General features: G+C 51.4%; 1 protein-coding gene across 1 annotated transcript in view; it reads left to right on the forward strand.

Annotated features, from left to right (window-relative positions):
• The first annotated feature begins 3413 nt into the window (after positions 1-3413).
• GAS6 (growth arrest specific 6) overlaps positions 3414-19793 on the forward strand; it is a 47977-nt gene continuing 31597 nt past the window's right edge. Inside the window, exons 1-2 of the mRNA XM_024578859.4 lie at positions 3414-3739; positions 4023-4189. Coding sequence (XP_024434627.2) covers positions 3661-3739; positions 4023-4189 — 246 coding nt within the window. The 5' untranslated portion in view covers positions 3414-3660. The remainder of the gene's footprint in view (positions 3740-4022; positions 4190-19793) is intronic.

Here is a 19793-nt window from a genome sequence, read left to right on the forward strand (position 1 = left end):
AACGAATAACTCACTAATTAGAAAAGCAAACATTGCAAGTAAAAGGAAGAAAAAGATAAAATTTAAAGACACTTCATCAAAAAACATATTTGATGGCAATAAGCACATTAAGCAACATCATTACTTATTAACATCAGTAATTATTAGAAACGTGCATATTCAAGCCACCAGATACCACTGTGCACCTATTAGAATGGCTAAACTTTAAAAGACTAACCATCTCAAGTGTTGGTGGGGATGTGGAGCAACTGGAACTCTTCTCCACTGCTGGTGGGAATGTACAATGGTAAACCACTTTGAAAAACAGTTTGTCGTTTTCCTGAAAAGTTAAACAAATACCTACTATACAGTCCAAGCATTTTTGCTCCGAGATATATCCCCAAGAGAAACGAAAGTTTAGCGCATGCAATAACCTGTATGCAAATGTTCAGAGCCACTTCATTGGTAATAGCCAATAACTGGAAACAAGCCAAATGTCCGTGAACAGGTGAATGATGAACAAATGTTAGCACATCCACACAAGAGAAGACTACTGAGCTATAGAAAGGAATAAACTGTCGATACTTGTGACAATGTAGATGAATCTGAAAAGAAATACACTCAGTGAAAGCAGACAAAAAGTCTACATACTGTATGATTCCTTTTATGTGAAATCCAGAAAATGCAAATATTCTGCAGTGACGGAAAGCTGGCCATGGTTTTGCCTAGGGACGGGGGTGAGGGTTTACGCTGAGGAGGGAGGACGTACCAAAGGGCACGAGGACATGTCTCTGAGTGATGGGTATTCTCCTAACTTGGTTGTGGTGGTGGTTTCACGGGAATGTACATATACCATAGATACATCAAAACTTATGTGTGCAGTCTGCTGCCTTACCACTACCCCTCAATAAAGCCGGTCCAAAAATAAATCAAATAAGTACAAACCAAATGTGACTGGTCTGCTCAGCCCCCAGCCCAGGGTCTTTGAAGACAGTTGATCCTTGGACAACATGGTTTGAAATGTGTAGATGGGCCCACTTATAGACAGATGTTTTAAAATAAATATACAGTCAGCTCTCTGTATTGCTGGGTTTCGTACCCGCAGATTCAACCAACCATGGATAGAAAACAGTATTTTAGATCCAGGATTGGACGTGTGTGGATTTAGGGAGCCAACTGTACGCTACTTTATATAAGGAACTTCACACCCACAGACTTTGGTATCTGAGTGGCGGGGGGCATGGAACCAACCCCCCTTGAATACCTAGGGACGGCTGTAGTTAAGCTTCTGGGGAATCAGAGGTTATACATGGATTTCTGAATGCGCTGGGGGAGGTCAGCAGCATCAATCCCACCCCAGCCCCAAGCCATTCAAGAGTCACCTGTACTCAACTCGCATTTACTGAGTGAACACCTAAATAAATGGTTGCGTTGACTTGAAATCAGCACCCACAGATGTGATGACAGGAGAGTGCAGAACTTTCACTTCCCTGCAAATCCCTCATTTCCTACCCCGCCTTCCACCCCACCTCCACACTTTCACCTGTTTATCCTCAGAAAGAGCTACCACTTTCCACCTCTGGACCACAGGCTGGCTGTCCACACACAGCATCCATTGTCCTGGGTCTCATCTGTCCCCTGTGGAGGTGAGCTATGTACTTCATTGTTGCTATTTCAGGGTATAAATACAGTGCTTGACAACACTTTCCAATTTTGAAACACATTATCCAATTTGTCTATTTTCCATCTCTTATAGCAAATTCCCTGCACTGGTAACTAGGTTGAAAATTTGGGACTTAGTGTGGGTCAGACATCTTCCACTGCTCCCCATGTGTGTTTTCTGTATTCCGTAGTTATCAAAATCAAAATGAGCAAGTGAATGTGAATGCATTTTATTAAACAAAGTTTCTACATAATGGGAGGTATCATGATTGCTGGGATACCAACTCAGTAGAGGGGGTGAATGGGGAGTGTGGGGAAAGGGAGTAAGATCCAGGCCCAGGCGTCAGGGGACCTGAAAGGTTCCATCCAGTGGGGCCATACTGATGCCTGGTCACCTAAAACCGTGAGCCACACCATGTAGGCCCTCCCAGAGGGGCAGGACAGAGGCCGGAATGCTCACTCTTACTTGGATCAGACTCTGAGAATTACATGCACTCTATGAACTCTCTTCCCCAAACACACACACATGATGCAGAGAATACGTGCAAACAATTTCTAGTTCATACACTTTCTGAAATCTACCCATGGGCTGCTGGTTTAGAGCCCCTAAGAAATAGAAAGAAGTGCCTGATCACAACAGTCTTCCTGAGCTCCGCGGTGTTTGCAGGGAACTGCCCTCACGAGGCTGCCTCCGAGGGGCTGGCTGACAAGGGAGTGCCGTGTAGCTCTGGTTCAGACCCAGGCGCAGGTGACTAGTCCATTGAATTGTTAATTCTATTTTAAGATGATCCTCGTGAACATTCATTTCCCCAATTTTATTATATTGGTGCTCATTAACCCACCTTTAAATGGATGACCTCAAAGCATTCCATCAGCAATGACGTTTCATTCTCCTGCTACAGAAGGGGAGGAGAAACAGGTCACGACCCCAAGTGTTGAACCTACTAAGCAAAATGACCAACCGTGTGGGGTGGAGGTGACTTGCTGTCCCTTTCTCATTATTTTGAGGTGTGGGGGCAACCGGGACTAGGATTCTCCAGAGGCCAGGCTGTGTCCAGGACGCCCTCCCCCTGCGTGCTGGACTCACACTGTCCGCTTCAGTACCCTTTGAGTGGTCTGCTATGTTTTGGTTCTGTTTGTGTGTTTTTTGCCTATGACTTTGCGAAATATTCCGGAAGGAGAGACAGAAAGTCTTGGTCTCTGAGAACAAGTACAATGTTGCTTTCAGCTAAAATACCCACTGGGAAACCTCAAGGTTTTCAATGTCATCATTATGGAAAACACAGATTACAAAAGGAAATAATTTAATGTCACTCCCTGGCCCCCATCGGGATTCAGTTTGACCTCAGTTTATCTTTTCTTTGGTGAGTTTTAAGTCTTGAGAAAATCTGCCCAGGAATGAAGAATCCAAAACGGATACGGAATATTTGGGCTGGGGGTGGCGGGGTGGGAAAGAGGTTTAAATCTGGTGAACGGTCAAATCGGAGTACCTGCACACGTTGCACCTGGGTGTGAGTTCTTTCCTTCTACTCCACTCGCACTAATACACTGCATCGCCGATTTAATGGAAACTCCTTCTCCAGGACGCGGTAGTCTAAGCAGCCTGCGTGTGAAGTAGCCACGCCCCGATGACCTGTTTCCCCTTCAATCTTTGATCTTTCCAGCGAAAACCAGCTGGGGCGCCAGGCAGCTGGTGGGAGCTAGCAGCCCCGCCCGCCCGGCGCAGCCTGGAGTCCAGTCCTGCCCCCGGCCGCGCGCCCCGCCCCGGCCACCCCCGGCCCCGCCGCCGCCTCCGCCCAGACCGGCTGCAAGCCCGAGGTGCCGCCGCCGCCGCCACCGCCGCCACCGCCGCCGGGATGTGACCTTCAGAACCGCCTGCACAGGATGACCGGAGCCACCGCCCCGCGGCGCCCGCGGCTTGCCACGGCCTCCCCGGCACTCTGACCGCACGCGCTCCCGGCTGTCCGCCCGGCTCCCGACCCCGGTCCCCGTCCCCTGTCCCAGGCCCCCGGCCTCGCCATGCCGCCGCCGCCCGGGCCCGCGGCCGCCCTGGGCACCACACTGCTGCTACTTCTGCTGGCCTCGGAGTCCGCGCCCAGTGAGTACCGCGCGGGGGCCGTGGCGCGGGATGGATCCAGAGACCCTCACAAAAAAACCCTGCCACCCCTAGGGCCAAGGGCAACGCCAGTGCCCGCACCCCACCCCGGCCCTGTGCGCCCCTACTCCATGCGCTCCTGCCCCGCCGCGGCATCCCCGAACCCGCTGCCGGGAGGACTGTGCCTGCGGAGCCCGAGTTGACAGCGGGTCCCCGCTCTCTCCCTTATCTCTCCCCGCTCCTCCGCGCTCCCCCTGGCTTCGTCCTCCCGCTCGGGTACCGGCAGCCGTGATGCTGCGGCCGCGCGAGGCGGCGCAGTTCCTGCGGCCCAGGCAGCGCCGCGCATACCAGGTCTTCGAGGAGGCCAAGCAGGGCCACCTGGAGAGGGAATGCATCGAAGAGCTGTGCAGCAAGGAGGAGGCCCGGGAGGTGTTCGAGAACGACGCCGAGACGGTAAGCGCGGGGGCCAAGCGCGGGGGCCCAGCGCGGAAGCCGTGCAGGGGAGGCGAAGAAGTGGGAATGTGTCTGCGGGGCGTCCTTGGGATTCTGTGGCTGGGCGGGACCGCGGTGCGGATCTTTAGATAAACCAGATCACCTCCAGAGTTGTCCCTGCAGCACCGCATTTCTGGGAAGATCCATCCGTGTGCACCCTTGTAGGGAGCCCTGGGTTTCCTCCAGCCACTCAGACTTCCCTTCCGAGAGTGTGCGGTGAGTTCTTCCTGTGGGGGAACCGTGCCGCAAGTCACACCCAGAACTCTTAAATAGGGAGACATTGATTTGGGAGTGGTGTAGGGGCAGGGCTTAGGGTATCCGGACCCCGGCCCACTCTCAGACCTCCTCCACACCTTTTGAGCCCCAGGCGATTAGGTGATTCCCAGGTGCTGCTGTTACATGGAGACACAAACAGATCTTTGAGCGGGGTCCTGGTGACACCCTGCAGTTCTCTTCAGCAGACCTCTGAAGGGAGCCACCTGAAAGGAGATACGCAGTACAGCGTATGATACCTCCTCCAGAATGGCATAGAGGCCGTTTTTAAAATGGAAAAGAAATCCCTTAGTTAAAAAACCCAAACAGCTTCCTACCTCCCCTCTCCCTCAGCTGGACTGGAGGTGAGGGGTGGGGCTGCCCACAGCTTCTTCATCCTAGTGAAGAGGGAAAGAGGGTTTGCCTGAATGAGGAATTAAGTTGTGAGGGCTGGAATTGCGCTCAGCAGTAGGTCCCAAAATATGATTACAGGAATATTCTAGAGCATATATGGGGGAGAGGCGTGGAAGGGGGCAAGACGGCAGGGGGTCCTCAGGGTGGGAGGTAGGAAAGGGCCCCAGCCTGTGCGCACATGCACACTCACCAGCCCCTTTCAGCAAGGTGCTCTTCTAGGAGCTGGTGATTTTCAGGGCCTGATGGCGCTGGCTCGGGTCCTATTTCTAATAATAATGTCCTTGGAGACTGGGACTCTGGGCAGCCAAGTGAAGGCAGGGAGCAGCCCAGGTGTGGACTTGGCGTCTGTGCAGGAGTTGTGCGATCTGAAGGGAGAAGGGACGTGTAAGAACATTTGTGGGGGTCGTGACCTGTGAGTCCTGGATGTATATCTCTCCAGGTCAAACGAGTTTGGAAAGCAGTCGGGATAGAAATGGGGTGGACGTGCATTACATCACTGCACGCTGTGAGGTCAGGGCAGTTTCACAGCTGTTTTTGGTTCTCCCAGAGTTTTTCTTTTAAAGACTTCTCTGGAATGAAATAAGTGTCCCATGCAATAAACGAATGGCTCTCTGTGACAGATGTAGTCTTCTTCTGGACTTATATTTCTGATAGGTTGACTTGACAATCCCTTTTAGGTCCCCCTTTCTGAAAACGAGCTCTGAAATGATTGATGACCACGTGAGTTCTCTCTGGCACGGTCAGCAGTTGCAGCGGCCGAGCTGTGATGGGCGATTTCCTCCAGTGTTACTGCCCTCCGTGTTAGTAGCAGCACAATTTCAGTCCTGTCCTGGGAGCCGGTTTGCAGGTCTTTTCTGGCCTCACTGGTTTCCCGTGTCTTTGATGATGAATCCTGGTAGCCAATGACTCACACCTCTGCGGAGGGTTTCTGAAGGTTCCAGCGGCAGGGCCGTGTGCCTGGTCACCGGAGATCACTGCCCAGCTATGGGATTGTGTGACAGGTCCGGTGTTCTCCATCCACAAGCCTAACCCGGAACATTCGCTTGTGCAGAAAGTGTGCATAAGGTGCTTGCAGGTGACAAGAGTTGAGAGCAGCTAGGCTGCCACCTGCCTAGGCATCCCCTGCCTGCCCTGCCTGCCCCAGCAGCCCCTGCTTGCACAGGAGAGAAAAGCCCTGACCTGGCTTTCCCTTCCTTTCTGGACATCCTACCATTAACCATGGTGCCTTCTTCCCAAAATGTGAATCCTGTCTCTCATTTTAATTGCTTTTGTGTTGCAATTTTAACTTTATTTGCAAATGTATGGGGTGAAGATTTGAAAAGAAACGTGGTCGGGATCCCACTAACTGTAAGGAAACCAGTTTTTCAGCCTGTGTCTGCACCGGGACTTGCACTTCCCCGTGCCCCGTGCGGTCTTGGCCCCTCCCCTTTGAGGCACAGCTGAGCTGCTTTAATGCTGGGTGTTGGGGGGCGGCGGGGTGACTTCTCTTATACTCCAGCCCCATCAGAAGTTTGTAAACTCTTTTTCACAGCAAAGCCTTCTATAATTTCCTAGAATTCTGTTCTCCTTCCCAAGCCCCATCCCCAAATAGTATTACATTTTTTCCATTGTCTGTCAGCCTCCCAAATTGAACTGGTTACTTCTGTGTCATCCATCCCAGATAGCTGGATGGCAGGCCCTTCGTTTTAACTACACCTTGTACCCTGTGTAGACTGTTGTGCAGGCCCTGTGCTCTGTTGTCTGGGTTTGGCCCTTAGCTTGTTTTCCTTTCTCTTGAGAGGCAGTGTGGAATGCTGGAAGGAGCTGGGTTAGGGGTCAGGGGCCAGGGTTAGGGATTGTGGGCCAATTCCAGACCCAGCTGCTTTGGTAGACCAGTTGTCCACTTTGTTGTGTCCAGGTTTCCCGTTCCATCTCCTTACTTTGGGGAGATCCATGTTCCCTGGCAGTGGGGAGACCCTCCAAATACTGTTCACTGCTAATATATTTTAGTAAATACAACACTTTTGAAAAAGGCGGTCCAATGAAATAACTGAAGAGTTCCTCTTCCAAAAAGTTTGGGACTCCCACTAGGAAATATTTATTCCTTGCCTTCAAATATAGCTCATTTTGTATTTTTTGATTGAGGCTGGTGGGGTGACCCAGGATGACCCAGCACTGACCTTATTTAGTTCAAGAAGTCCCCAGGACCTGGCCATGTGACGGTCACAGGACACCAGCATCCTGATGTGAAAGGCTGCACCAACATTGGCATTTCTTGGGTTGTAATCACCTGACCCTCTCCTGGGGGTGCTTGTAGGGAATGCCAGTCCTCCCAGGCCAGGGTCACCTTTGTGGCTGATTCTACCTGTGCCACCTTGTTGTCCACTGGGTTAGGATGCTAGAAGCAGCCACCTGCCCTCGATGTGTCTGGCCCAGTTGTGGCACACACCTGCCCGGCTTTGGCTCTGCCTTGGTGGTGGAGTTTACAACACCACGCTTTCCTGCTGGCAGAGGAGGCAGTGCTACCTGTCCCATGCCCATTCCTGGGGCTTTGGGGGCACTCTGGTAAAGGAAGCCCCAGACATGGGGACAGGGGGACTTGGGCACCTGCAGCTGTTACTGGACCAAACAGGGGCCTGCCCTGAGGGGGTCTGCCCAGGGCCAGCTGTAGTGTGTGGGTTCCTGACTTCGTGTAGGAGAGATTTCACACCATGAGTCCAGGTGACTATGAGGATCCATTTATGAAAGCTGGAGACAGTGAGACGAGGAAGGGCCTAGCATAGAGGAAGCAGCAGGAGAGCCTGGGCTGGGCTGCCTGAGCCTACTGGGAAGTCAGAGAAAAGGGGGCTTTGGGGACAGGTTTAGGGGATCAGCCTGGGACAAGCTGCCAGCTGCCCATTTCCTTTAGAGTTTAGGAGTTTAGGAGACGGAATGGCCTGGGCTGCTCTCCAGAGGGAGAGTGCGAATGCTGGGTCCTTTATCTGGAGGTTTTTATCTCTCTTAGGAATCTTAGGAGTGGTCTCAGGGGAGGGTTTCAGTAGCATAGTCATCAGTTCTCCAGGTGCGCCCTTTCAGGGTCCTGGTCTCCACTCATTGGTCAGTGACAGGGCAGGGGGTCTTTAGTCACTGCAGTTGGCTCTGGCATCGCCCACCTGGTTTTGCTGCTTTTCTGAACCTGGAGCTGAAGCACCACTGAGGCCTAGATGTTCTTTCCAGGGAGGGAAGGCCAGAGGATGAGAGGTTACCCTGGGGGCGGGGTCCTTGTTTTCCCAGTTTTGCTCCCTGGTGACCACCTGCACCTGGCTGTAAATTGCTCGGCCACTGTGTTCAGCTATCTGCCTCAGTTTCCCCATTCCACTTGCCAAGGAATTTTCCTAGCTTCTCACTATCCTGTCTTAGCGCCAGCTCTCTGGACGTCAAACCTTCCCGGAATTTGGAGGTTCGTATTTGTCGAGCACGTGGTATATGCTGAGCACGTGCTCTTGCTCTTCCTTTCGGATCTGAACCTTCCAAACTGAGCTGTTTTCCTCTTTTGGGCGAGGGAGGCGCCTGACCCTCAGTGATCTCCTTTCAGCAGGCAGCCCTCAGTGCCATGGCCCTTCCCGGTTCCTGGGGTCATCACACGCCTTGCTAGAATGGAAAGGGGTCTGGGGGCGCCGTCCTGACTCCCTGGTCATCCACTTCCCTCCTGGGGATGGATGGTCTCCCGCCCATGTTCCTTCTGTCCCCAGGAGAGTGTCCCAGGCCACCCATTTCTGCCACTGCCAATGCCTGTTCCTTCTCTCTAGAGCCCCAGGGGTGATCACAGCCCCTCCTATCTTGCTTCCTTTCCTCTTGTTTTTCTTTGTTTCTGGTGTTTCCCTCTTCCCTGCTTTTCCTCATGCTGGGAGCCTGGGTGGTCCAGCCCTCCGCTCTCTATGTGGGGGCTCTCCCGAGTTTCTCTGTAAGGTCACCCAGGCCAGCCCAGCAAGTCACCTTTCTACTTAAATCCTTTAAGGCAGGTGGGTTCGAGAGGCCTTAAAGATCCCATCTCAGTAATCACCCTTGGCTTTCAGAAAGGATTCTGGACAAAAGGCTTATCCTGGCCCGACCTGCTGCCCAGGTACACGTCACCACCTGGCAGCAGCACTTGGTGCCTGCCCTTCAGCAGACCCAGGGCTTGTTGGCAGCAAAAAAATTCCGGGCTGCAGTTCTTTTATCCCACCACCTGATTTAATCTGAGGTACAAACAGTAACATTTACACTACTTGCAACTGGCTAGTGGCACACCCCGAAGACTTCACAACATGCAAGACCACTGGCCTGTTCTGCAGCGCGTTCGTGGTCACCCCGCCCACCCCCACGTCTCTGTCTCTCTGTCTTTGGCTCTGCCTCTGCCTGTTCATCTCTCTCTCTCTCATTCTCTCTGTCTCTATGTTTCTCCCTCTCAGTCTCCATCGTCAGCTTGGTCTCTGTCTCCCTGTCTCTGCCTCTCTCTCTCTGTTTGCCTCTCACTCCTTCTGTCTCTACCTTCCTCTGTCTCCCATCTCTCACCCCTACTCCCACTCCCCGCAGCTCTTGCAGAGATTGAGGAACCCAGTGGTGGTGATAGGTTCTCTACCTCAGAGAGTTTAGGGGTGCAGGTTCAGAGCCCCGTGCGCTGCTGGCCTGGTCTTGAACTGCATCTGCACCCCCAGGACCCCTGTCTTTCTGAGATCTTGCCATCTTTGGGGACAGCTTGAGGCAGGCACCCCCTACAGAGGTGAGAAAACCCTTCCCTCAAGTTACTCCTTTTTGGGGTGGCCTGAGGGGTCTCAAGGGGGCAGAAGTGGGGTCTAAGCAGGAGGGTGGGGAGGGAGGAAGAGGGAGACTTTGTCAATCCCAGTAACTTGCCTCTGCGATGCAGGTCCCCTGGCAGCCGTGGTGACACGTTGGCTGCCACAGCCAGGACAGCTGCACCTTTCTGCCTCCCCACCTGCCCTCCACACCCCACTCTGCCTCCCAACACACGCACACTCAGCCACACAGCCACACATGACATATAGACAGGCATGCACTCAGATACACACACACACACACAGGGACACAGGCACAGACAGTGCACACACAGATGCCACACAAGGCCCGGAGTCTCTCTCTGCAACTGTGGGTGCATTGAGAAGTGAGCCCAGGTCCCTGGCCCTGTGGAGACCCAGCTCTCACTGCTCTCTCCGGGTTCTGTTGCCAAGGGAGCATCCTCATCCCAGGGCAAGGGGCTGCTCCCACTGACCGCTTTGGGCCAAGGCCTCCCTCCCTGCCTGGGACCTATCCCACTTGGGCTTTTGCCACCGGAGGCCTGAGGATGCCTGTCACAGGGGCTGGGTCGCTAAATTGTTGTTCGACCGGTTTTACCTTCTCTGGACTTGGCTCCTGCAGATGGCTGGTTAGACCAGAGCTGGCACCCACAGGTCCCCAGTACCCAGGCTGCCACTCTCTGGGGATGGGTCTTGAGCAGGAAACAAGCCTTGTCTGGCTCCCCCCTGTGCTTACCTGCATGTTTGTTTTAATCTGAGGAGTGTGGAGGGACTTAGAACCAGGCTCTCCAGAGTAATGACAGGCCAGGCCCCATAAATTACACCTCACCCTCGCCAGTGGGCTCCACATCTGTGGAGACCAATTAAAGACATTTCAGAAAACACTGAACGTCTGCCTTTGTTATTTAGAAACAAAACATCCTTTTCAGAACCTGATGCTTAAGGCCCGTTTCTGGAGATTCCGAGTAGCGGGGGTCAGGACAGTCAAACGCTTCCCAGGTCAGTGGGCTCCAGCACTGCTGGCGCATGTCCCGGTTTCCGCGGGCTTCGCTTTGCCCTTGTCCGCAGGTCGAAATGGGGAGCTGTTTCTTTCTTTTTTTTTTAAATATATTTATTGATTATGCTATTACAGTTGTCCCATTTCCCCCCCCACTCCACTCCATCCTGCCCACCCCCCTCCCTCCCACATTCCCCCCCCCATAGTTCATGTCCATGGGTCATACTTATAAGTTCTTTGGCTTCTACATTTCCTACACTATTTTTACCCTCCCCCTGTCTATTTTCCACCTATCATCTATGCTACTTACTCTCTGTACCTTTACCCCCCTCTCCCCCTCCCACTCCCTTATTGACAACCCTCATGTTCTAGTTGTTTGCCTAGTTTGGGAGCTGTTTCTGTAAGGCACAGAGTAGTGGCGGGCGTTTGATGTTGGAAATTCTCTGTGCCCCTTTAGCGGTTATTATAGTGTAATGAATTCAGTGCAAACCTGGTGCTTATGCCTTGTCGATTTGGACCCTGACAGGTAGTTCATTAAAAGCTTTAAATTAATCCTTAAAGTGGAGTTGGAAGTGGAAGAAGTTGAAAAGGACATCAGTTCATTATGTCCCTCTGACAGGGGCACAGATGTGCTCTGACTGATTGCATGGATTGAAAATGTAATATTCACGAGAGATAGTAACATGCTACTGTCATACTTGTTCATATCACATGTGTTTTTGGACTTGTGTTTTCAAATTGCAGTAAAATTTGTTTCTTTCTGATGTTGTTGCTTGGGATAATAAAATACATTTTTTCCACGTCTGCCCTTAAAACCTGCCTTCCAGACCCAGTTTTTCCAGGACCTCTTCTTGGAATGTTTCGCTCTGTGGAAAGCACATAGCTGGGCTCAGCCAGCTCCCGGGGGCAGGGATGCACCGGTTACGGCTGCAGCCACACACTCAGCTGCCCAGGGGCCTCCATGAGGCCAGGCTGGGGCCATCTGCCCAGGATGGCTGTGTGACTGGCGGCTGCAGGTGAAGCCTCCCTGGAACCTTCTGCTGTGAACACACATTTCTTTAGCACGATGCATCAGAAAGAAATGGAAGAACGTGCTTAGGAGGTTCCCGTTGGCAGTTGTCAGGGGCCCACACAGGCATGTGGGTTTGTGCTTCCCTCCTGCCTCACTGGGTAACAAACTCCTCAACTTCAAAGGCACACCCCCCATTTGTGACGTAGGAATCCATTGCCTGGGTCTGCGTCGCGTGCTTGCTGCAGCCACGTTCCCCGAGTTACTCCTTGTCCACAAGGAGTCTCCACACCAGACGTGTCCTGTGCTCGGTGCCTACTCACCACACGCACGCTGTGATTTAGCATGCATCCAGAGAGGCACCAAAATGCACTTGCACTTCCCTTTCATAAGCCAGGAACAAACAAGGATTTTGCAATAACGTTTGTGGCTAGTGAGAGTCTTAGGCGTCATCTCATTTTAGGCACTTACATGGAACTTAGGCCCAAGAATCTATTTAAAGACTTGTCCAAGTTAGCTCATTAGTGGGAGGGTTCAGATGGAAACTCAAGTCGCCAGACTCCGAGTTAAACATGCAGACCTTCAGAAGGTGAGCCTGGGCCCAAAACAAAGCGTCTACACGATGCGCTAGAGCGTGACGTCTAGAGAAAAATACCTTTGCCCCAAAGGTCCTCTCGGGCCCAGGCTGTCTTAGCTGCTAAATTGTTAATTCTGTACTCTGTTGAGCATTTTATTTTGCTCTCTTACATGATGGGAAGGTACATCATTTTGTTTTTCCCAAAGAAACATAAAAAGAGAAGTACAACTTTGCATTTGTGGTGTGAGTGTGTCTTCCCTGGTACCTGCCTGGTTTCCCTAAAGGTGCGACGTGGGCCCCCGTGGGGTGTAGGAGGAGGGCAGCTCATCCCGGGGCTCCCCTCCCACACTGTTAAGCCTGTAGGTGGGCACCAGTCCTGCTTCCCAGCATACTCTCCTCCTCTTTTCTGTTTCTCATCTCTTTTCCTCCCTCAGACTGGCTTCTTTCCTCCATCCCCATTTTGGTCAGTGCTGCTGCTCAGCCTCCCAGGCCTGGGGTGAAAGTTTGATGTCCCCTCTGCTCTTCCGTTCCCTCCCACCACTGCCTGCCACCGTGGCCTTGTCCTAAGGTGTCTCCTGTGGCATCTCTCTTAGTTATCGCTCCCATGACTGCCCAGGGCCATCCCTGGACAGGCTGACATTCCATCGTATCCATAAGGCTCCCCGACTGGCCTGTCTGTCCCTGGTCACACTGCCAGACAACCGAGCACAGTCTCTCCCCTGAAAGCTCTGGGATCCAGCCCCTGCCTCTCAGCCGGGCAGGTCCAGGCAGTGTGCCCTCCCCCAGCACCTGAGATCATGCAGGCCTCTTCCCTGCCCAGAACAGACTGGATTTCCCTCTCTGCACCTTTGCTCCAGCCAAACTCATGACTGAATGTATTCTACCTGCAGGCACCCTACTTGGGGCTCTTGGGGGTGTGGTCTTTGATCCTGACAGATGGACAGCGTTTGAATCTCAGCCTGGCGTCCGTACAGCCAGGGCAACTGCTGGAGCTCTCCAATTTCCAGTGGCCACTGTCGCTGGAGACAGGAGCATCTGCCTCATGTGACTGGGAGGATGACATAAGCAAAGGGAGTGTATTGTTTCCTCTGCTGCTGTGACAGATCAGCATCAGCTCGCAGTTCTGGAGGTGGGAAGTCTGCAACGGGTCTCTGGGGGCTAAAACCAAGGCGTCAGGCAGGCTGCTTCCTTCTGGAGGTTCCAGGGGAGAATCCATTATCACCTCTTCAGCTTCCTGAGGTGCCACAGTCCCTGCTGGCAGCCCCTCTTCCACCTTCACCGCCAGCAAGCTCAGCCTTTCTTTCCAAGTTGCCATTTCTGGTTGTCTCTCTGCCTGCCTCTTCTGCATGTAAGGACAGTGCAGACATAGTTTGAAAAAAGTCCTGTTGGTTCGCTCACGTCAATCTCACTTCCCCAGTAAGAACATGGCGGGCTCAGCAGGGAGGGCCCACCACCAAACACAGCCTCCCTAGGGCCCAGTTGCTTCCTGCTCCTTCCTGTCAGCACATCTTCCTCTCTCAGTGAGTGACATCCCTGCTTGGAGCCTGGGGAACCAAGGGGGTTGCTGAGCAAAGCTGTTGATGATCAGCCAGCGCTGTGAAAGTGAGAGGGGCCTGGGCCGGGAGAGCACAAGAGCACAGGAAGAGAGGCCTTTGCAAGTGACTCCACTGAAAGCGCATCACATTACCCAGTAAGTACGGAGACTAGTCCTGGGACACGAAACTGTAAAGTGGGAAGACAAATTCAGTCCATCTCATCCTTCGTGAAATTCGGAGCATACATGCACCTAGGCACTACATTTTTTAGAACGAAGAAAGATTGAAGTAAGAATTTGGGCAGGGGGCAGGACACAATTTTTCCGAAAACAATAGTGATTTTCAGAGCTTCTCTTAACCCTTAGATAATCAGGTGGTTCTCGTCTGAAACAGCCAACCTGTGGCCCTGGCTGACTTTTCCTTCTTTTATTGTTAACGGGCCTGAGCCCTTACTGCTCAAGGGCTCTGCAGTGGGGGTTTCCCAAACCATTCTCAGGGGTTCATGAAATCTTGACTTTTGGTAGATTTATAATTTTACTTTTTACATTTGTGTTTGCACTGTTTGTTAAATTCAGCTAGCCTGAGATTTTTTGCTGCATAATTTGAAAAATGCAAAACCAGGGATAGAAGATTATTTCTTTCTCATGAGAAGGGCGAGATGCAGACTGGACTGGTGCTGGTCAGTGGTGCCCAGGGACTCACATGACCTGTTGGTCTCTGCTGTGCTGGTGCAGGGTCTTCGAGGTCTCCTCACACACCTGTCAAATGCTAGAGCACCAACCATCACTTGTGCACTTTAGCAGGGAAGGTGGAGAAGCAAAGCTCCCCACCCCCAACTCTCTTTACTGGTTTTACATTGTCCTCATGTCTTATTGGCTAGGATTTAGTCACATGGTCGTCCGTAGTTGCGAGGGAGGCTGGGAATGCAGGGTAGCTAGCTGGGTGCATTGCAGCTCTAAGATAAACCCAAAGTTCTATTTCTGAGGATGAAGGGAAAATTGGGAATCTCTGCCATGAGGAAGAGGTATTTGGGAGAAAATCTCTTTTATGAAGTTAATTCCCGTGAATATTTTCACACCTGGTGATAGACACTGGAATTAGCCGTGTCAGAGAGTTTTTGCGTAATGCATCTCTTACACGGGTCTGTTCAGCGGCACTCACACAATCCCTGCCTTTTCATGTGCTGTTTGGTGGAGGGACCAGCCCTCCACTTCCCTGGTGCCCTCTGCTTGGCCTGTGCAGTCACTTGTCAACCTGCCACCGGGAGTGAGGGGAGGGCTGCAGCCCTCATCTCTGTAGGCCCAGCCGTGGCTGGGGAAGAGCCCGAGGACTCCACTCAGGGCCCCTTGTGGTTGCCAGGGACCCAGAGCTTGTGAGAAGCATATACATAGAGTGCAGATGGGTGGTGCTGTGGACAGGTACAGACGGCAGTGAACATCACCTCTGGGGTTTAGGGAGGGGGCCAACATCATCACACCTCCGAGAGCCACTGCTGCCCACACTGCAGCCCTGAGCTTCCAGAAGAGCGTGTATCAATTCACGTTGGTTACAAGTGTTTTGTCCTAAAACTGGTATGAAAAAGGCCTGGAGGACTTAGCTTTCCAGTGGGCTCTAGCCACCAATGAGCCCCCTGCTGGCTCAGGCCCCTGTCCCTGTCATACCCCGTGTGTTGGGTGCGAAGAGATAGCCATGGAGCAGGAGGGGTGCAAGGAGCTCTGGACTGCGTACTGCACAGGCCGTGTAGAGCTGCAGCCCGCTCCTGGGGTCAGTGATGGCGCTGCTCCCAGCTTTTGTCCCTGTGACTCAGGAATGACGGCCCGCATTTTGTCCAGTAGGAGCTCTGCCCACAGACATGCACTTCAGTGACAGGGTGGCCCCCGTCCTGGGAAGCCACCCAGTGTGGACAGTGGTGTCCGTGTTTCTTTCAGGCTTGTGGAGTGGCACCTGGTTTAGAGAATCATAGAAAATGAATTTGGGAGGAAGGAAAGAAGGGTTTTGTGTGAACCGTGTTAGAAGAGCATGCCCAGGTCTGAGTAATGCCCGCCTCAGGGATGAAGACCCCTTTGGGGGTCTAAGGGCAGGACTGAGTTTGGCTCTGAATGCCTCGCAGTGCCGCCGTGAAAACAGTGAGACCGGAGTGGTGGGTTCATCAAACTCTGAGAAGCAAAAACCTCAGCAGTGGCCATTCGAGCTGACATGACTTTGACAAGCTTTTCTCAGAAGCAGGGGTGCGAGCAAGACAGTGTTATGGGATTTATTTCCGGCCAAGATGGAGGCGCAGGTAGACACACTGTGCCTCCTCGCACAACCAAAAGAAGGACACCAATTTAAAAACAAAAAACAACCAGAACTGACAGAAAATTGAACTGTATGGAAGTCCAACAACCAAGGAGCTAAAGAAGAAACATATATCCAGACCGGTAGGAGGGGTGGAGGTGAACAGCTGGACAGAGAGGACTCAGGGTGAGGTGGCGGCTGGCGGACCTGGTGGTCCCACATTTTCATGCAGATAAACCGAGAGGAACAACTAAGGAGCCAGACAGACCGCACAGCCCAGGGCTCCAGTGCAGGGAAATAAAGCCTCAGACCTCTGGCTGAAAAACACCCATGGGGGTTGAGGCAGCGGGAGAAACTACCAGCCTCACAGCAGACTTCGTTGGAGAGACCCACAGGGTCCTAGAATGTACACAAACCCACCCACCCAGGAATCAGCAACAGAAGGGCCCAATTTGCTTGTGGGTAGCGGGGGAAGTGACTGAAAGCTGGCAGAGAGCGGAGCAAGCAATACTGTTCCCTCTCAGTCCCCTCCCCCACAGACAGTGTCACAGCGCAGCGACGTGGGTTGCCCCACCCTGGTGAACACCTAAGGCTCCACCCCTTGCTACATACTGGGTGCATGGAGACCAAAAAAAACCCGGCCCAAATGAAAGAACAGATCAAAGCTCCAGAAAAAATACAAGTAAGGGATGAAAAGATAGCCAACCTTTCGGATGCACAGTTCAAAACACTGGTTATCAGGATGCTCCAGGAACTCACTAGGTACTTCAACAGCATAAAAAAGACCCAGGCAGCAATGAAGGCTGCATTATGTGAAATAAAGAAAAATCTACAGGGAACCAACAGTGACGGGAAGGAAACCAGGACTCAAATCAAGGGTTTGGAGCAGAAGGAAGAAATAAACACTCAACCAGAACAGAATGAAGAAACAACCCCCAAAAATGAGGAGAGGCATAGGAACCTCCAGGACAACTTTAAACATTCCAACATCTGAATCAATGGGGTGTCAGAAGGAGAAGAGGAAGAACACGAAGTTGAAAACTTATTTGAACAAATAATGAAGGAGAACTTCCCCAATCTGGCAAAGGAAATAGATTTCCAAGAAGTCCAGGAAGTTCAGAGAGTCCCAAAGAAGTTGGACCGAAGGAGGAACACACCAAGGCACATCAAAATTGCATTACCCAAGATGAAAGAGAAGGAGAGAATCCTAAAAGCAGCAAGAGGAAAGGGACAGTTACCTACAAAGGAGTTCCCATGAGACTATCAGCTGATCTCTCAAAAGAAACCTTGCAGGCAAGAAGGGGCTGGAAAGAAGTATTCAAAGTCATGAAAGGCAAGGACCTACATCCAAGATTACTCTATCCAGCAAAGCTTTCATTTAGAATGGAAGGGCAGATAAAGTGCTTCCCAGAAAAGGTCAAGTTAAAGGAGTTTATCATCACCAAGCCTTTATTATATGAAATGTTAAAGGGACTTATCTAAGAAAAAGAAGATCAAAAATATGAACAGTAAAATGACAACGAACACACAGCTATTAACAACTGAACCTTAAAAAAAAACCTCAAAAGCTAAGCAAACAACTAGAACAGGAACAGAATCAGAGAAATGGAGATCACATAGAGGGTTATCAGTGGGGAAGTGGGAGGGGGAGAGAGGGGGAAAAGGTACAGAGAATAAGTAGCATAAATGGTAGGTAGAAAATAAACAGGGGGAGGGTAAGAATAGTATAGGAAATGTAGAAGCCAAAGAACTTATATGTATGACCCATGGACATGAACTAAAGGGGGAGAATGGGGTGGGAGGGGTGTGTAGGGTGGAGGGGAATTAAGGGGGGAAACTGGGACAACTGTAATAGCATAATCAATAAAATATATTTTTAAAAAAGCATTATGGTCAAAGGATCAGTCAATTCTCTTGACTGTCTCCGTAGAAAACACCTTATATACAGGGGAGGGCAAAAGTAGGTTTATAGTTGTGAGTATGCAAAAGTTCATTCTTGTATTGTTGTTTATTAATTATTGTGTTATTGCTTTATATTAAACTGTAGACTGCTTTTGCCCGCACTGTATGTATCCTGTCAACATGCAACATTACTCTTCCCCAGGTCTCAGCCTACTTTGTCAAAGAGCGTAAAGAGTTTTGGAAACAAAATTTCCGCCACTTATTTACTAAAAGAAGTAATACGTTCTTCGTTTACCACTTGAAAAATGAGCACCACGTGTTATATCGTGATGTGTGACTCCTGTTACAATGTATTGTGTAAGTCCAGACAGAAGTCCTAGATGTCCCACGCCCTAAAGGTTTGTGCCCAAATGGCATTGATGTGTTTGCAAAGCAGTTTCCACACCAATTAACACAGCGGGGTCCCACAGCGGTGCTGGGAGTGACTGTCCTTGAACTCGTGTATGCCTTGCAAGGCAGGAATTAAAGCAGCTACATAAAGGTGAGTGGCAATGTCAAGGTGGAAGCGGTCCTTAATGCCACTGGCTACCCTGTCCCTGCAGGGCCATTGTTAGCCCTGAGGAGCTGAAAAAGTTAAGGTAGATTTGTACCTGAAGGTATTTAGAGGCCCTAAGTTCTGGAACCTGCCCAGCTACACATAGTCCTTGAACATAAGCTCTGTGAGGGTGACTGTCATCAGTTCCACAGGGTCTGAACCCAGGTGATGGGATGTTTCTGTCTTGATAATGTACGTTTCGACAGGCGTGGCTGTGTAATGTTTGACAGCTTTCAGAATCTGCTCTTGGCATCGAGTCTGATAGCGAGACCCACCAAACTCTCCCCAAGCCACAGAGGAGGCCGGGCAAAGAGCCCGCAGGAAGGCCGGCAGCCAGGGCTCTGGAGCTGTGGGCTGGGCAGGCTGCCCGCGATAAGGCTTGCCCAGGGTCACTAGGTGGTTCTGAAGTTGGATTCCCAAACCCACTGCCCTGCCGGTGCAGAGGTTGGGCTGCTCCCTGATGCTCTTGACCTTTGACATGTCTGGGGCCACGTGGGCACAGACTTAGCCAGGCAGATGATTCCTGGTGGTCAGCGCAGGGTAGAGGCTGGTGAGAAGTTGTCAACAGACAGGAATTCCCAAGGATTTCACCAACCTTGTTCTCCTTTCCTGCTTTCCCCATATTATTGAGGGGACCATTTGGGTGACAGAGTAATTAGGGAGCAAAGGCAGAATAGGTGTGGGGTTTTTTTTTTTTCATGAAAACACTCCCTTGTAGTTTCCAAACAAATTGGCGGGCCTCATTTTCGAGTGGACCAAATGGACCAAATGGACCAAGTCTTTCCTGGGACTCAGCTTCTCAGAGCTTGGGGCACAAGCTTCCCGTGTTTACCAACCCACAGGGAACAGGAGCTCAGTAGGATGGCATCTAAGGAGGAGGCTGGAGTTATGGGTGATGCTCAACTCCATTTACAAAGGGATGTTTCCTAGCAGGCGGGCTCCCGGCCAAGACCTGCACACCAAGCCTCCTGGAGCCAGGGCTGCCCCACAGAGGGGCGTGCCCTTTGCACTGGGCTGCTCCCTTGTGGGCAGTCCCTGTTAGTAATGGTGACGGCTTAATTGTCCAATCTTATGTGCACGCTGTCTAATCGCCAGCTGGAAGGGTAGGGCCCTTGGAGGGAAAGTTAGGTAAATGTCAGTTAAGAGTGAGGATCCAAGTTTTAAAAACACATTGGCAGTTTGTAAACTTGAAGATCCATAATAAACTTCCATATTTTGAAGGAGATGAGCTGAGACCATTGGTTTAGATATTTCTC

This window comes from Desmodus rotundus, chromosome 13 (assembly GCF_022682495.2).
Source record: "Desmodus rotundus isolate HL8 chromosome 13, HLdesRot8A.1, whole genome shotgun sequence".
Taxonomy (NCBI): Eukaryota; Metazoa; Chordata; class Mammalia; order Chiroptera; family Phyllostomidae; genus Desmodus; species Desmodus rotundus.